Source organism: Cygnus olor, chromosome 15 (assembly GCF_009769625.2).
Source record: "Cygnus olor isolate bCygOlo1 chromosome 15, bCygOlo1.pri.v2, whole genome shotgun sequence".
Lineage (NCBI taxonomy): Eukaryota > Metazoa > Chordata > Aves > Anseriformes > Anatidae > Cygnus > Cygnus olor.
In genome coordinates this window covers 3185959-3205000 of record NC_049183.1, presented here as the reverse complement: position 1 = coordinate 3205000, position 19042 = coordinate 3185959, and the positions used below count along the sequence as shown (strand labels likewise).

At 32.8% G+C, this 19042-nt stretch overlaps 1 protein-coding gene across 35 annotated transcripts in view; it reads right to left on the bottom strand.

Moving 5' to 3' along the window:
- RBFOX1 (RNA binding fox-1 homolog 1) overlaps nucleotides 1-19042 on the bottom strand; it is an 861472-nt gene that overhangs the window by 3124 nt on the left and 839306 nt on the right. For 5 of the 35 annotated variants that reach the window (XM_040574365.1, XM_040574359.1, XM_040574369.1 and 2 more), the window contains one exon: nucleotides 11601-11653. The exons of the other annotated variants lie outside the window; for them this stretch is intronic. In XM_040574365.1, coding sequence (XP_040430299.1) covers nucleotides 11601-11653 — 53 coding nt within the window. The remainder of the gene's footprint in view (nucleotides 1-11600; nucleotides 11654-19042) is intronic. 35 annotated transcript variants of the gene reach the window in all.

The following is a 19042-nucleotide window of genomic DNA, read 5'->3' as shown; positions in this document are numbered from 1 at the left end:
AAGGGCTAAAGTAATAACCAAGTTAATTTTAATAATATTATTGATCTCTCTCTCAAAAATCATTATTTTTAACATCATGTGATCAGTAATCCCAGAGTAGTCTCATTCTTTATAGTTATCTTAGTTTTTGGATACAAATGAAAACTTTTTTTCTTTTTATCGCATGCATTTGCTCCTCCACCAATGGAATCTGATTAGCTAAATAATCAGCTGAGGGAAAACAGAGAAAGAAATGGTTCCACAGCATATGCAATCCTTCACCACCCACTGCTGTGCTATCTAAAAGCAAGAGGATTCAGCTCTGACAAGGCAGACATTACATGAACGCCTCTTACTACCCAACCAACCTCAGGCTTACAGACTTGCAGGTGATATATTTTGCCTTTTCCAAGGACATATAACCACATCTGGATTAAAAAAAAAAAAAAAAAAAAAAAAAAAAGGTAGAATAAAATTCAGTAAGTACAAACTTCAAAGCGTACGCTGGTTGGTAGGAGGATACTTGGGAGTTGGCCATTTTTTCCAGCAATGGAGTGCTGTCAATACAGTTCTCTAAAACCTGTCTTGTATGGAGTTGAGCTTTACTGCTCATTCTTGCTTTAATCCTGAGCATTTTACACAGGTCATCAAGAATGATCAACATTTTTACAAACAGCTGTAACAACATTTTTACAAATAAACCCAAATCTCTGGACTTGGCCATTCTGAAGAACAGGCATTTCTGGACCCTCTTGGCAACCACGTTCTGAAGTACCTAAGATGAATAGCTCCTCTCCTTTTCCCCGTCCCAGACTTAAAAGTTTAAAGTGGAATATTTCCATGGCATTTTAACTTAATATTAAAATGTAAAACTGTTTTGTGGCATCTGTTATCCTTTTATCTTTATGAGTCTAAATCCACATACTGTGCTAAATTTCAAGGGCAAAGTTCCTATTACTTTTAATGGAAATTTTGAGCAAATGCAAATCATACATTATCTCCCTATAAAGTATTCCATGGCAAAATCTGGATGTTTCACTACAAAGTAAAACCATAGTGGCTGAATGCCTTCAGTTGTACTATCCTGTTTACTCAGTAAATTCAACTTTCTATTAATGGGTAATACATTAAAAATGAATTAATCTATCGAAGCTATGGAAGTACTGCAAGTTCATGAATGTGGGCTCAATTTCTTATGCATAGCCATGTTTTCTTCAGATTTCACCAGAGAGGGCCTCAAAGCTATTGAAGATAGACAAGAATATCCAGGGGAAGCAGGGATGGGCAATAATTTTCTACCTTACAGTCTTAAAACTCAGGAAAATATGCATAAAAGACCTGTATAAAACACACTATTTTCTTTTTTGCATCCAATATACTGGTGAGTGAAGGATTAAATTTATATATAAATTCTATTTAAACGGTGGTATCCATAAATGCCTATCTTTGGAAATATATTTGATCCTTTGAGAAAAGAGTAAAGAGTTCTTAGTTCAGGTTTGACAGTGACTGCATACTCTGCAGCCTCTTTGGTTGAAAGGAGCATAACCCTGATAACCCTCCACATTGGGATGTAAGCATTGTGATATTTAGAAATTTAAAATACTTAGTTTTGATAGTAAAAATACCAAATTGAAATGGGCCATTTGACATAACAGAATGTATTTCTCATTCATCTCCACTGAAGTAAAAAAGACACCTTATTTTCCTCTGTTTGCCTATGCCCATTTTAAAGTCTGAGAATCCATTTTAAAAATCATTATGATTTTAATTCTCTCAAGTCAAATCTCATGTAAGAAAACATCTAGAAAAGGAAAATAATTTAAATCTAGACTTATTTCCATCTCTATACGTTTCCTTCATATCCCTAGTAACGTGGAGGATGAATCGTAAGTACTATTATACATGCTTTGAAGTCATGACTTATTTTTAAAGCAACAGGAATTGGTATATTTTCCAAACATATATATATATATATATTTCCCTAATTAACTGGTATTACTGTAATACTAAGCAAGGACTGTAAGTTTAGAACTGTAAGAATCACATTAGTTTTGGTGTAGTGCAAGCCATTAACTACACTGGCACTTACTGTGACCCTTTTTTTCCTCACTGCTTTGATCCCCATTTACTGCTGCATAATCGACTATATAATAGTGCCCCACAAAACAGACAGCATAGTGGGTCACCCATGGCAAAGGATTAAGCGGCCAAAATGCAAGGGGTTCTTCTAAGTAGGAAGGTACATGCCCATAGAGCCCAACATAGTGCTCAAGCTTTATTAAATTAGGTTTATGTTTAACCTAAATCATCACTGAAGTGATGAGCAAGTGCTATAATAAACAGTGGTGGTAACAGCGGTTAAACATGTTACATCAATATTTTACTGAAATCTGGACAAGCAAGATGGAACATATGGATAAATAAATATATTAAGCAATTTCCAAAGAAAGGATGACTGTTTCAACTCAGTAGTTTTCATCCTATTGTTTAAACTATGATTTTTCCTTAAAACAAAAGAGTGGTGAAGTAATCCTAATGTAAAAATTGTGACCTAACTTAATCCCTGCTTCTTAAAAATAATGTTTTATATTTACATTAAGAGAATGCTGAAGTTTGTACTGTTATGTTAGCATAAAGATGGTATTTCAGAACCAGTAAAGTTTGTATTCTTTTTAAAATATGAAACATTCCTAATTCTTCCTTTATCTTTATTGGAATCCCACTTGAATAAATGTGCGTTATGTAAACATGAAATAAAATGTAAGAAAAATTCTTCTAAATCTTCTCTAAAAGAAAATAAAGTATATAAAATTAAATTGCAAAATTCTCTTTCTTGCAATCTCCTACATACACTTGATGCATATAAGCACAACCATGGAAGAATATATTTCCAAAGGGGAGAGAATCCATGCTCAGATATTATCTGGGAAAAATGCATTGAAATTCCTCTCTGATGAACAGACTTTTTCCTCTTCAGGGTGACCTCTACCTTCAGAATATGATGGTTTTATTATGATTAATAAATTTCATTTCCACAGAGGAAAGGAACAGTGTCAGCTTAAACTTAAAGCAAGTAGGTTTCTTTTTAAATGCTAATTTTTAAACACGCCCTTGCATGACACCAAATTTAGAAGCTCAGAAGGTTAGCAGAATAGATTCTGATTTTCATGCTGAAAATAGCAAGGATTTAAACTATACTGTCACACTGAAAATCAGTAAACTAGTGTAGTCACATAGTCATTGGTTCATTTATTCACTATTATGCCAGCATACTTATTTCTCATTAAATTAGTGGCATTTAAATGCTTTGTGATAATTTACCCTGGAAATATTCATTCTAGGTAAACAATTTACTAAAATTTAGAACATGCAAATGGCAAAGTTTTTAAAATGACTTCATAGTCGAGGTGATTATCTGTGCATTTTACAGAATATTAAATCAATGTATCAGTACCGATATGTGCACTTACAAATTCTTTACTCAGGAACACAACATATGAACAATTGTGATGCACCAGTAATGTGAACGAGGTAAGTTTCACTATTTTTCAGTATGTCTAGAACAAGTATTCAGGACACAGCATGGAAAAACTTAATGTTTGCTAGCGTTTTGTTTTACTGGCACTGGTTTTTAAGTAGCTTGACCAACACCCTACTGGGAAATACTGGGAAAAAAAAATCATCATTGCAATGCTAACATCTGTAGCATTATAGCAGCAAACTCTTTACCAAAAAAGAAATCCTCATGTGCTCTTCTCTACTCAGGTTGTGTGTCAATTTTTTCAATGATTTTCTGTAAAAGGTTTAAAATTGCTTAAATACTATACAAAAGGATATTTTGTTTTGCCCACTGCACAAACAGAAAAAATAAATAAATAAAAATGGTAATTAAGAGACATTCATTTTAGTAGTGCCTTTGGAATTGAATCTCTTTCTTTAAATCATCAGTAATAGGTATTACTAGAGACTCTTAAAAATAGGGAAGGTATGCCTTTCTCTAATTTTCAGTACCATTTTAGGTTTTTTAGTTCTTTGTTACTGTGGCTGTATTTTCATATACATCTAGGACAGACAGTGGAGCTCTGATACTCACTGGAGACAGTTGGAAGATCCTTAATGACCTATCTACTATAAGGTTTAATGACAACATTAATAAAGAAAACATCACACTATAAAGTATACACCAAGTTAAAACATTTTCCTTAGTTGTTAAAAAGCATAAAATGAGATTTTTTAAAAAAAATTTTTTAAAGAATCTGATGTGCATAGATTTCTGAATACTATCACTTCCCCCCATTTTTTTAAGACTAGATATTGCTAGAAGAACTGTGGAAATTGATGATTCCATTCTCATATAAAAACAGAAGTTAAAAATTTGATACTACCTCAGCCAGTGATCAAGTAAAAATTAAAACTGAAAATAATATAACAACCTAACTGCATGATCTCTTCCCTTGTTGCTTTCCATATTACAAGCAATGCATATGTATCCACTTGGAAGCTCATATTTCTAACTCTTCCCAATATTACCCATTTACTAGCTTTGATTTTAATTGAACAATCAAATCATAAAATTGCCGCTTCTTCAAACCTATATGTGTTGAGTCTTCAAAAAGTATAAACTTAAATTACACAAATACTAGTATTGCCACTTATTACTAAATTTTACAAAAAGGCAACTGAACGAGTCAGCTTTAGCTAGGTATGAAAAGGTAGAATACAATGCAGAGTGGTTCGGTATCCCTACCCTAACTGTTTACCTAGGAAATGAGTTCTATTGCAGGATGTGCCTCTTGCTGTTCACAGCTGGCATAAAAAGGGCAATCCAAATATTTCCTCCATCAGACCTTGATGCAGAATTGCAATAAAATTGTAGACAAAAGACATGAAGATTTCAGTGAAGCATTGGAAGGAATACAAGGAAAGTAAGTTACCTGGCCTTATCCAGATAAATGATTCCAGTAGCTAACCAACATGTGTTTTCTCTTGGTCACATGACTATTATGATACCAAAACCAGGTGACAGCAGCAGCAGGAGCTCCTTTGTATGCACACCAGTTACACAACATACTGCAGTATTTTAACCTCAGTTGGTCATCACTGTGCAGCAGTGGTAGTCCTTTCACTTAAAATTCTTTACTTATCAGCTTATGGTGTCCAAGGCATCTGCAGCCAAATATTTTTAATACTTTTGGATATTAATACCAAATAACTTTAGGCACTTACATCATGTAAGTGAGCAATGTGTCTCTCTAAATATCTCATAAGGAAATGAGGAAAGAAGTCTGTCCTAAGTTTTTACTTAATTCTGAGGAAAATGTTTGAAAACTGCTGATAAAAACAGCTTCCAGTCATTTTCCTTGATTGTAAAGGTTAAAAATGTTAAAATCCTCTATGAAAAGTTTTAAATGCATAATACCAAACATTAAGATAATTCTGCAGGAGCATAAAATATTCCTTTGCATATAATTTTCCTCTTCCACTACTGATAACGCTTTACAGTATTGTGATGTGCAGCAGAAAAAGACTTGGGAAGATGTAGTATAGACAGACATAGCACAATGAAATAGTGAAACTTCAAGGTATACTGCAGTGCTAACCTCCTGTATATATTGAAGACCATGCAGGATTTCCTGTTAATATAGCATTAACATTCCTAGGTTTTCACAGAGATAAAAAAAGTGACCATAGTCTATAATGATAATCAATGATCATGATAATAATAAAAAATCATGATAATAATAAATCATGATAATAAATGATTTCAACAAAGGGATTTTTGTAAATACATTAGTGATAACATTAGAAGCAGTCTACATTTTTCTTCCAGTTGGAGCCAGAAGAAATTTTAAAAGCCTATTCAGATGTATCTATATGCAGGGAAGAATTTCCAGCTCTTGATTTTATTTATGTAATATCTGAATTTGGCCAGATAATGATAATTCCCATTATTAATTGGCTCACTAATTATTACTAATTGATGCATCCTTTGCAGAAATTTCCATCATTGATGTTCAGATATGATTTTAATTTTTATTTCTGAATGACAACCTACAGCTTTTTTTGAAGTCTTTTATATATTCACAGTCATCCAAAGTTGAGCTGCCACCATGTTAAACATTTTTAAAAATATGATTGATATCAGTCAATTTGCAGAAATATAGAAGTGCAACAAACTACAGCACAGGTGACATCCCTCCTGAGCTGACACTGAATCAGTACTATGGAACAACCCCAGGGACAGACCATACCTTAAAAACTCTGTCTCAAATTTCAGTCTTGCTGTCTGGATTTACAAATGGACAAAGGCAGATTCCACACAAGTGTGCACTTGATGTTTACTTAAAAATGTAAAATAATTATGTGCTACCAACAGCACCTTTTTGTATAACCTCTATACAAGAAAAAGAGACTTCATTTATACACAAAAATAAAAAGCCACTGGGCAAACTGAGGCTTGCCATCAGGTGACACAAACTGTTGTATTTCAAAGAAAAACAAGCATTTTTTATTTTATTTTTTAAATTTGTACAGCATTTGTCTATTACTGCTGCTGTTATATTTTGTGGCAATAAACTCTAAATAAATTCTGATCTAGTTCAGTAACAAATACACCAGACAATTCTTACATTACATTCTAAAGCAGTCTTTTTGCTTGTGTGTAAAGTTCAGTAGTACGCAGTAATATTTTTGTTTGTTTAATGTTTTAAATGTTACATAATAACCTCATGATATTCATACTGAATCCTTGTTTATTTAATTTACTAGTATATAATCATACATACAGCACACACACAAACCACCTTTCATGTGTCTGGCTTTCAGTGTATGAGAAAAAATTCTGTTTCATTAAATAATAATAATAAAAAAAAACAGTACAGGGGATGCACATATGCTTATATGCACTTGTTGAGGGCAAACACAGATTATTCACTATTTCTGTTTATCGAAGGAGCTTCACATTGCAAATCCTCCATTTACAAATCACAGAAACTCAGCTTTACTTAATCTTGTCATGTTGTCACAATTGACTAGCCATGTGAACTGACCTAGAACTGTAAGCACAGGGAAGGCAAGCTGTCAAAGAGATAATGACAAAGATGCCAAAAGGTCTGCCAGTGTTTTCAGTCAGTGAGAAAAGAAATTAATCAAATTTTAAGAAAGAAGAACAGAGAATAATCAAAGCATTTACTGATTTTTATCAACTGATCCAATAGCTGAACATCTTTACCACACAACTACCAAGAGCAGTAACAGCAGTAACAAATAGAATTCCATGTAAGCACTATTTACAGCAGCAGTAAAGGGAAGTTTAAAGCACCACCACAAAGGACACTTGAATTTATAGAAGTTTAATAATGTGCATTAGTACAACATTCCCTAGTTTTTCCAGTGCAAAAACTTCAATATCTGCTATTTTTCACAGGGAAAACCTGTAGAGGCTTAAATAAATACTAGCATAAAGACCTTACAAATGCTCCTTCATCTTAATTTTTTAATTCATCTGATTAGTGGTAGAGTTTAACATAATAATAAAAGCATCTTGTAGAAAATGGTTATTTTCCCAAATTGCTTCATGAAATGAAATCAAAACCATTGGCAGTGATACTTAGAAAGAAACCTTTCACAACTGAACCTATGTCGTTACACAGTAATTCAAAAAGGCTGATGCAAACCTCCCTAAAACTGCACTCTTTCCAAAGCAGCTTGTATAATATCTACTGTTTGGAAATTCCTTTGAAAGAGTATAATGTGATCAATGCCTCCCATCAGAAACCTAAATATGTCAATGAGATGTATGCAAGCACGTATGGCAAAATTTGACCAGATAAAATTATTTATGTACATAGCAGAGGTAGACCACAACAGGTACCTTACCCATTCTAAGCACTTTGTCAAATATTAATTTGCTTTTAAAGAAGTATATCCATATTTGCTATTGTTTCATGACTTAAATTTGTGGTAGTGTTAATGTTGACAGGTTAATGATAGTATACAGGAAAATTGCCATGACTTGAGCAATTGCCTTAATTAAAAATTGTCAATATTTTTTTCAAACTATTTTGATAGTATAAATGTTTGCCTCTTCACACTGCCTTTTTTAGATATGTTTTTCCTAAATTGAAAATTAAACATTTCAGAATATTTAATTTGTTTTGGAGACTGTTTCTTTCTCCAAACAGAGGCCAAAAACTTAATGCAGGACTATCAACTTCTAAAGCTTTATAACGCATTTCTGTTATACACATGCACACAATCCCGCCTCCTAGGGATGACTCTGCTCAAATATATAAATAAATACAGTTACAATTGGACATATATTATATCCACTTTCACCATACTTCATTTCAAATTCAGGTTTACATATACCTTTTCCTTTCTCTCTGTTATTTCAAAATCATAAATTGTATATACACTTGGGAGAAAAAATAATATCAGCTGTGATGATATTATATAAATAATATCACACTGGATTTTATTTTTGTTTGTAGATGGAAGTTGGATAAGCATTAGAAGTTGGATGAAGAAAGCAAGAGTGATGTAAATACAGAATAATGATCCTGTTCCATTTTTACACAAAAATCATAAAATGCGATACGCAGGTACACCCTAGAATGAACTTGGTAAAGACACTAGAAAATATTTTTTTCTTTACAAACTATGAATTTTGACCTTATAAAACTTAAAAGAAAACAATATATACTGAGCACTGATTTGAAAAAATAATTAAAAATATTAAAGATTCAAAATGAAAAATGTTCTCTAACCGACATGTAAATAAACCATAGGTTTACTCTGGGTTTCATTCTGATTTATAAGGAGACTGATAGGGTAAGATCCATTTTGCTTCCATCAGGCAGAAAACTCAGGATTAATTCTCCTCTAATATAACCACTGTCAGAGTTTAGCTAGAGGAAATTCTTCAGAGATCCTTGTTTAAAATTCCGTCATCAAACTGAAAGGAGGTTTCAGGTAGTTTCCCTACCTCTGATCTAGTTTAGGTCTGTTTGCATACTCTTTAATCATGCCTGCCAGAGAATATCTATCCCAGAAGCACAAAACTTCTCTTCTGAAGAGTAATTATTTTTAGCTTCAGAATGCACTGGATGCAAGAGCAAACTATTTTAAAATTTCCCATGAAAGGATCCCTCTGTCACACACTAGCATATCTTTTCTGTGTATAATGTTCATGCAAGAACAGATACACATACAGAAATAGAAATGTGTATATTGACACATTGGCAATAGCCTTTCATTTTGGTTTTCAAGATTACTTAATTCCTAAACTAGGAAAAATAATGTCATGTGGTTGAGGGTTATGTGTCCTCTGGCAGAAACGATAAAGCATCAGGAAGAGATGAGTGATTATTACCAGCAGAATCACCCAGGACTTCCCATTTCTATTTGATGGTAAAGTTCCACCCAAAAACTTACTTGTTTTCTTATTATCTGAAATCTACAAACACTTATATTCTTTACAAGGAAACAATACAAATGTATATATACTCACATTTCAAACATTGAGCATATTATCAGAACCTTCATCTTAAATCAAGTTTGCAAACACTTGAATTACTGTAATTGAGTTTAGAAGCACTACTAGCATATAAAATTGTATTGTAGGTGTATTGCATGCATCTGAAAAACCACATGACTGTCAGCTGCTGTTCTGAAAGATTATGTATCTATATTTACTTCATGTATTAAAACACAGAACATTAGATAACAAATTAGTTGAAAGTCAGCTTACAGATTTGAAAGACCAAACACAATTTTGGCAATTTGTACCACACAGAAATATGGGCTGGAGTATGATTGTTTTAATATAGCCAGAAGTCCTTTAAATTCTGTCACTAAAATTTAAATATAAAAGGAACAGAAGATACAGGCTTGCTCCTTCAGATCATATAATAAAAAAGGCACCTACAGTTACCTATCATTAATATTTATCATACTGTCAAGAACATACCTAACAAAAACACCCTATTTATTGCAACAATTCAATAGAGGTAATTTACTGGTAAACTGAAAAGTTTTAGTAAATATACACAGAAGTCCATTTTCTTCTGTGTACAGTCCACTGAATTTACTGATGAACAAATGTATTATATTATTGACTGGAATTCCAGAGTAGTGATATACAGAATATGTATAGTATAGTCTTGGATACATGAATTCTGTGTGATCTGAGGGAAAAAATGTCTACAGGTATAATTAACGCTTAGAAGGGTTCACTCTGCAAAAGAGGGAACTGTTTTCAGGACAAGAAAATTATTAAAGACCACATGTATGTGTCAAGAATTCCAAGTTCAAAAGTTGCTAAAATTAGTTTCTGTATACTTACTTAGGAAGGCATAGGTTTATGAATTAGTAGTCTAATGGGTAGTCAGCTCACTATAATCCAGAACAGAATAGGAAGCACATGTGAAATAAATGAATGCCAAAATACAAATCTAGTGAGACCAAGAAAGTGTCAAATGTTCTCAAAATGTATTCTGCTAATAATTCGGGACTCTGAAAAATTCATTTTTTATTTTTTATTTTTTTAAAAAGGAAGAACTTTTCAGATTACCAAAAATGCCGTGGCTACCATACAAATTATTACAATCTCAGCATATTGTAGCTTTAGCTATGGTCTTCTTTTTCATAAATACATGTTTTTTATTTGTTTCTCTGTAGGTCACTCTAGAATAAGCAGAAAACTCATCACCTTTATTTCTGCTAATGTACAACTCTGTATAAATAAACATTTCTTAATACCAACATTTTGTTCACACTATATATCCTTTCATCCTTCAATACACACAGCTCCATGAACTCAGCAGATTTTTTTGCATAACGCTATCAGCGGAATACGGCCCAACACTGTTACTAATTATTTTGGCTTTTGATTTCTTATGTAGCGACATAACATCATCCTTACCTGTATTAAGACTAAGATTGTTCAACATCTATTGCTTAAAAGACATTAAATCCCTTGACACATCTGATATAAATTACCATTAGTAAATACTTTTTGAAAACATTTTCATTCTTCTGTACCCATGGCTTACAACATGATAGTACACCAGCAAAGCAGCTAAGACTTTTTACTTACTAGAGAGTGATCCTCTGAAGACACAGACCCTCTCTCCCACTATCTTATCCATAGGATAGACTTTGTGAGTGCTTTAGGGTCTGCAGTACCCTTGTGGGCAATATTTGCCCCCAAAGAGTTGAAAAGAAAACTGTTAAATCTATAGCACTTACAATGTCCTACATAGATCTAACTATCTCTATCTAACTTACTCTTTTCATTAGTTTGGTTTGTTTTGACTTTTTTTTTTAAGTCACAATCTTGATTGTACTGCACATTAAGTTTTTGTGAGAAGGCTTAACAGATCCTTACTTTTATAGGCCACATAATATTTAAACTGGAAATAAAACACCAAAGTCAGCAAAATAACCTAATGTCTTTTATATGGCAGAACCTAAAGACTCAAACTAGAAATTAATGAAACTATTCCAAAAATTTATATTATGGACTTTCCTATGCTTTCTCTTACGATTAAATGCAGCATGTGAAAAAGGATATTGAGACCTGGATGGATGCATCAAGAAGTATCAATGATTGTTACCTGCAGAGGTGTTACAAGAAATTTCATCTGCTGCAACGAAGACGAATTGATTTCTGCAAGAGAAGATAAAATTCACAATACTGCTTGCTGACTGGGAAATGTGCTAGCTGCCAATTGACTTGATGTTTACAGATGGGGTAGGGTAAGGGTGCTTAATTTTAATGAATGTAGCAAGAAAAAGTGTTGACGTATTTCAGTACTATAGAGTTTATAGTGATCATGAGGTAGACATGCTGGGATCTTTTAAATGAAATAATGGTGACATTTGGGTATGGACTATGTACAAACTCTTGCATTGGAAGCTTCATGTTCAGTGTTACAGATATGTCATGTCAATATATTTATGAAGTCTAACAAAAATCAAATTATATTTATATTGATATAGATATTAAAGGGCACTAATGGAAATATGTAAAAAGTGATAAGTTTTTAAAAAAATGCAATTTACTTCATATATCTTAAAGGAGAATATTGAAAGTAAAATAAATTTATATGTCTAGATATGATTGCAATCAGAAAATGAATTTTCTGTTATTTATATATAAAAAAAGGACATAGTATATTTTCATATACTGTCATCCAAAGACATACAAAAGTGTTTTTTTCAGAATCTTATGAGAATAAACTAGAGGTATAAGCAATTTAATATAAGCCTTCTCTTGCAAAATTCTTTTTTTTTTTTTTTTTTTTAAACCAGGTAACATAAAAAGAGAAATGCTAAATACAGTAGTATTTCAAAATCTAGGAAACTCCGTTACAGTAGAAATCCCAATTTGCCCTTTTTGAAGTCAAAGCAAACAGGATATAGGTTAATGGAAACTATATTTGAGGATTAACATCAAGTGATTCCTTTATATGCGTATGCATAGCTTCCTTGGATGATGTTTGTGTTGTGCAGGAGTAGTAAAGAACATGGGTGAAATTAGTTGAGTGCTAGTTTGCTCTGAATTGCAGCTAGCTCCTCCAGCCTGCACTGCACGGTGAAAAACAGTTTTGCACAGCTTTCATGCAAGAGTCTACCAAATACGAACTAGAAGGAACTACAACTATCTCGTACTGAGGACTATTGGAAAACTCAATTCTGTAAAATAATGAAAACTGTGTCAAGCATTAAATGCTCTGAAGCTCCTATTGAAAACTATTCAGTTCAGGAGCAAACATCTCTTAGGTGTAACAGAATCTTGAAGACCTAAGTGAAAAACAACTATTTCTATTACTTCACCTCCAATGCGTTAAAGACATTTGAAATTCTAATTTAAAAATCTGTGAATCTTGTTACTTAAAAATTCATATGTTGAAAAACAAAGAAACAAAACAAAACCAAGGAATCTGTAATCCATACTATAGGGACAGGAGTTGATTAAGAACAAAAGCAGTAGCTTCTTATTGCCTCTATCTCAAGAGTTACTAGCACCTATCATCTAGCATCAATGAACGTAGTGACCAAATTGTATTTTTCATCTAATTCCTTCATTTTCAATTGGATGTATAGATTGGTAGTTTTGTTCTTTATTTTGTCATCTACAGCAATTTAACAAGCTAATGAGATCTATCTTGTACATAATCTTAAAAAGATATATTTTTTAAAAATGAAAGGGGATAAATTTATTATAATAAATACAAAGCTACTCCATATTTCATAGATAGCATACTTTGTCACTGTAGTTAACTCATACCACCTCTTTTATTATCACCTCTTGTGATAATTACATATAAAGAAACAGATTTTTTTCCTAATAGAAGCAATTCAGACTTACCAGCTACTGGCATACAGAAAATCCTTTTCATTTATGTCTGTGAAGTTATAAAACTGTCTTTTCATCTAATGAAAACAGCCACAAAAGTGGCCGAGAAACTTTTTCTTTGTCTCAATTCAGAACGTGTTCTCATGCAACATTGACTCACAGATGCTATATCTTCAGATGCCAAAGTACAGAATTATCTGTAAGAATAATATGCTGGTTTTGTTATTTACAGGACAGCAGAACACTAACTTCTATTTGTTTTTGTTTGTTTGGAACCACAGATGCTACTGAAACTGCTCTAAATTCTCACCTTTTATTACCAACTCTCAATAATTACTGGTAGAAAATGCATTTTAAACAAAATTAACCCAAAGTGATACCTATCAAAAAAAAAATCTACCCAAAACATTCCCTGTTATACTGCTTCAATTTACATAGGAACATACTATCTTTGCTATATTTTGCTTTTTAAAATTTATTTCACAACTCTACAAATCAAATTTGAAAGTAAGGAAGAAGTTGCATATTATTGCACACAGGAACTGTGAGAATGAAAATGTTACTGTATTAATCTATGGGAAGATAAGACTAAATTGTGGTGCTCAGTAAACTAGTTAAATTTTTTGTAATATCTATTTGTTACTGGTAACAATTTAAAGCACTTGTTTAGTAGCTTGATGGCTTTAATGTTTTTACAGAGACGGGTTTATTATTTAGCTAAATTTTGTACTATTATTTACGTAGACTAGAGGAAGAACTGAGAATCAGAGATTCATGTATCTCACTTGCTGTCCAAAGGACATATTATTCCTTAGTGTGGAGAACCCTTAATTTACAGGACTCCTGAGTTCAGCTGACCCAATGATGCATCATATTCCATTTATCTTACAGCATATGAAAAGCAGACCTGGAAAAGGGCAGCTAACCTAACCCAGTCCTTTGAAAATGTATGATTGTTTCCTTAAAAGACCAATTATAAGCACTAACTCCAGAGAGTGTACAAGGCTTAACCTCATGAGTAAGGTATGGTGGAAATTCAAGATGCATTTTAGGTTGTTTTAATGTTGCTCATCATTTCTACACTTTCTGTTGACTTAAAAAGGTTATATCTATCTATCTCTCTATCTATCTATATAAGTAGAGTCCAACTTTATTATAAAATAAGTCCTACTCAATCTTTAAGATACAGAATTGTTTCCATGAATTTAATTTATGTGTTAACAATGAAGGCAAAGGACAGAATTTTTACTGCTCATTGTTTTATATTTCAGGTGTAAAAAACCCAAATATTTAAAATCAAGAGGACTTTTTTTTTTCTTTTCTTTAAATATATATTTTAAAATTGTTACTAGTTGTTAGTGAAATAAATGGCCAAATTGAAAGAGTAACATGAGAAATACATTTATTTGATGTATACATTCAACATGCCAGATATTCCCACCCTGGGCTAAATGCAATCCTTTTAAGTGCCAGAGCAGTACCCTTAAACAGCTTGAGCTCTCTGATGTAAACCTAGACAGCGTCGGTCACAAAAATGTACTTCTGGGTCTCAAAATGGCCATATTCCACCTGAGCACCTATTTCCCAAGGGCAAATGCTTATGCGTGACGTTAGTTCTCCTATTTCTATATATCAATTTCTTGTTTCTTCTAGTAAATTGAGAACTACCACAGATTTTTACCAGTATGGTAATAAAGATGTTTTTAAAGTCAGAAAGAAGTGTTTAACATTCAATATATTTCTTGAGTTAGAACAGAAACAGAGGAAGAGGACAGCAAATCTAATATTGAGTGATTTTTATGTTTGCTCTTACTTTGGGGTAGTTATTGAGCCTGCATTATTCCAGTTTTCAAACAGGTTCAGCAATGTTCTATTTTCCTCTGCTCTTTCCTCTTGCCAAGATGGTGCATCTATCCATTTTCAGGAAGATTTATTTACAGTCTTGCTTCTGACATGTGACCTTTAGCTGTGCTGAAGTTATACAGAAAAAAAAAACAACTTCCACACATTTAATTCTAAAGCATACTGACCTAATATGGAAGTTACATGCATATCAAAACTGAATTTAAATAAGACCCTATATATGAAATTTAGTAGAACCATGTCAACAATTTGCAATTACTGTGTAGTATTTTTAGCTTGTATTTCTACAGAAGTCTCTTCTGTAAGCATGTTTCAATAGTTCTGACTGCTTTTTCCACTCACTTTTAATCTATGTTCTCTGGGAGTTAGTTTCGAGTTTGTGATACCTGATATTCCAGTCACCTTATAGAGTACATGGTCCTTCAGGAAAAAATTACAATATTAACAGAATTTCTGTTTAACAAGCATTTATGACTTTTCTTCAAACTTTTCTAAAAATTCCTTAATGTTTTTCATCCTTGTAAAGACTAATACCAACAAGATCAGTTATTTGAATGACAAGTAGATACCAGAATAGACAGAGACATTCTTGCTTAAACCAGAATGGTATCTTTGATACAATACTGGAACGTTAGGTTCCTTCACATATAGAAAATTGGGAGCTTCTCCTCACTGAGAAAACAATGTGAAACTTTTCTCAGATGCTGCACTACTTAAATACCAAAATTCTGATAATTCATTTATACATAAATATATACATTTATTATCATATTCTCTGTATCTAATTAGACAAAATGTTTATTTTAAATGTCTGTGGCATCTTAAAGTAAAATAGAGCTCAGAAAGAGCAGCATCTTACAATGGAGACTCTGTGGTACAGTACAAAAATAACTGATCTTGTCTGACGATTTGGCATTTTTGCCAAATCTTGTCTGACGATTTGGCATAGACGATTTGGCATTTTTGCTAGTATGAAAATTCAGGACATGGAAGTGGAAGATATCAAGAGATTCAGAGAATGGATCCTAGACACATTTTTTATTTTTTTATTTTATATTTTATATATATTTATATATATATATTTATGATTTGAGGGATCTAAACAGTATGGAGCACAAATCCAGGATAATTTCAGGAGAGAAATCTGTGAGTGCTCCCCCTAACACTTTCCTTAAAGTTGCCCCAACTTGAGAAAGGAAATGCTCTTCGTGCTTTGCCTGCACTACTACATATTCTTAAAAAAGCATCAAACTACTACTACGTTTTCCTTCCTGCTGTCATTGGTCCTGATATTTTTCATAGGTACAAACGTATGTGCAGCTCTGTGTGTTGGGAAATTTATATACTTAGGTGACTGTGGATTAAGAGCCTGTTTGCAGGGCACATGTGACAAACTACCAAGTGTTGCCTGTGTCCTTTCTTCTCCCTAAAAGACTAGGTGACAATTGAATTTTCATCTAAAAATTTAAAAATGTAAAGAAATCACAATACCCTAAACATACAATGGTTATGTTTCATATACCAGAATTCTTGTACTTTACTTTCTAACTTCACAAACTAGACAAGAATCATTTTGCTTAATACAGAGGTGCAGCCCCCTCACAACAGAACAGTTGAGCAACTGCTAAAAAGAGCACAGAGCCATGTAAGAGAGGAAATTAAGATGAAATCAAACACAATACTGAAGAGAAGTTACAGTGGGAAGATTTAAACTACATGTAATCAGTGACCACCATGGGGTTTGCAAACACAGGCAGTATTCAGATGTCATGGATCAGAACCTCAGCTGGTAATATTGATGCAGCTTAGCAGAAAGCACTGACTTCACTGAAGATATTCCAACTTCAACTCTCCAAGGATTGGGTGCTAACTATATAGTATAGCAATGATTTTCCCCAGAGGTACTATATAAGGTAAATCTATATATTTCTCCATTCTATTATTGAAGATACCTTATTTTTTCTTAATGTCTAAACTTTAAGACTTCAGCGTTCTTCTAGGACTCTTATGTTGAGGGTTCTTCCATTATAAATTATAACATAGCTAACAGTTGGCTGGTTGAAAAGTTTCAGAATTTCCCTCTAAAATAATTTTGTGAAGTCTTCCCCAATTCCCTCATTCTGATGTCCTAAATTTAAATATTTAGACCATTAATTAATTTAAACATTGATATTAAAATAACTATAAGAAGTTTGATTTTGCTATTATTGTGCTTTATATTCCCATTTCTGTAAGATCAAAGTACATTATCACACTCAGAGCATTTGAATCACAACACAAAGAAAACTAAACAACTTTACAGCCATACCCATAAATTATATTAAAGTAAAAATAAAAACATAAACAGAAAGTATTTCATGATGTATTCATTCAGTGGTATCAAGCTTCAACAGCACTAGTCATAACTTGGATGACCTGATGTGCCTTAGGAAAGTATATTTTACTTTTAGACTGAGTTCTTCAATGCCAGTTTCTTTTCACCTATGCAATTTTTTTTTTCACCCTAATTACTAACAATGATACAAAGGGGAAAATCAGGTATTCTACTTTCACTTGGGCATTCTGTTTTCAGTGTGAAAAGATAATGCATCTCCCACTTCTTTCATTCCTGACCTTTTAATTCAATGCTCGTTTCCAAAATTTTTAGGCAGGCCTTGAGAGTGTATGGAGTAAATCCCTGCATCAAAATAAATTAACATTGCTACTTCTGTAAATATTATCCCCCAGAAAAAGGATAAGCTCATCTTGGTTGCCCAGACAAAGGCATCTGGTCCATTGGCCATGACTCGGCTGCCACTCCAGAAGATCAAGTGTCACGTCTACCTGTGTGAGTGTCCCACACGCCCTAGAGTGTCTCAGATGGTGTGAGATGTCTGCTTTCAGGTGGCTTAACCAAGCCCGTGATTGGATTGCCAGGTCAGGCAATTAAATTAGCACTTCTGCATTGCACGGGACATTTCAGCATGATTTATCCAATGACAGGATGCCTCACAGAATTCAGACTGCCAAAGGCTGCAGGAGACAGGAAAGTTAACAACTCTCTCTCGTTAAGGTTTCTCCTAGCTACAGTCACATAACTTCCTTAACAGCGATAATTCGCTTTAATACCAGAAAGCACTTTTGCAATTGTGAAAAACACATTTTCAAGATAAAAAAATAAAAAATAAAAAATGTATATATAAGAAGAAAAAATCCCTAACTCTTCTGGACACTAACTGAAAGGTGCATTCTTCGAGACCTGTGATATGCTTGTATTAAATTATTTATTTAGAGAAAAAAAAATAGTTAAGAGAAAAATGGTCAACAGATCATAACTTATATATCGAGTATTCACCCAGGACAAGAATATTTTTTAGTCCTGTTACTGAATTAAAGCAACTAAGGAATTTACTCAAACACTGTAATGTGAGAGACTCCTTTTAGCATAGCCTAATGTTAATGCTGTATGGTGCATTAGGGAACCAACTGCATACACTGTAGATACAACTCTTCAAACTTCTCCTCTCTCTCTTCCCATTAACCCTTGAAAACTGTATAATGAATTAATTTTTAGCAAATTGGCTCTATACTTTGGAACTTACTATTGCTGCCAAAAATATTTTTAATATGTTGCCAAAATCTTGATCAATCTTTCACATCATAACCCATGGAATTTCTATAGACCGTTCACCAGTATTTTAAATCTGCACATACCTAGTTCCAGATTTATGTATTTTTTAAAATCAGAGCTAAGCAAATATGCCTTGCTCTAATTCATATTATCTGCTGTATCCATGGAATTTCTCTATGTATGAAGGAGTATATAATATAACATAATATACATAAATATTATTA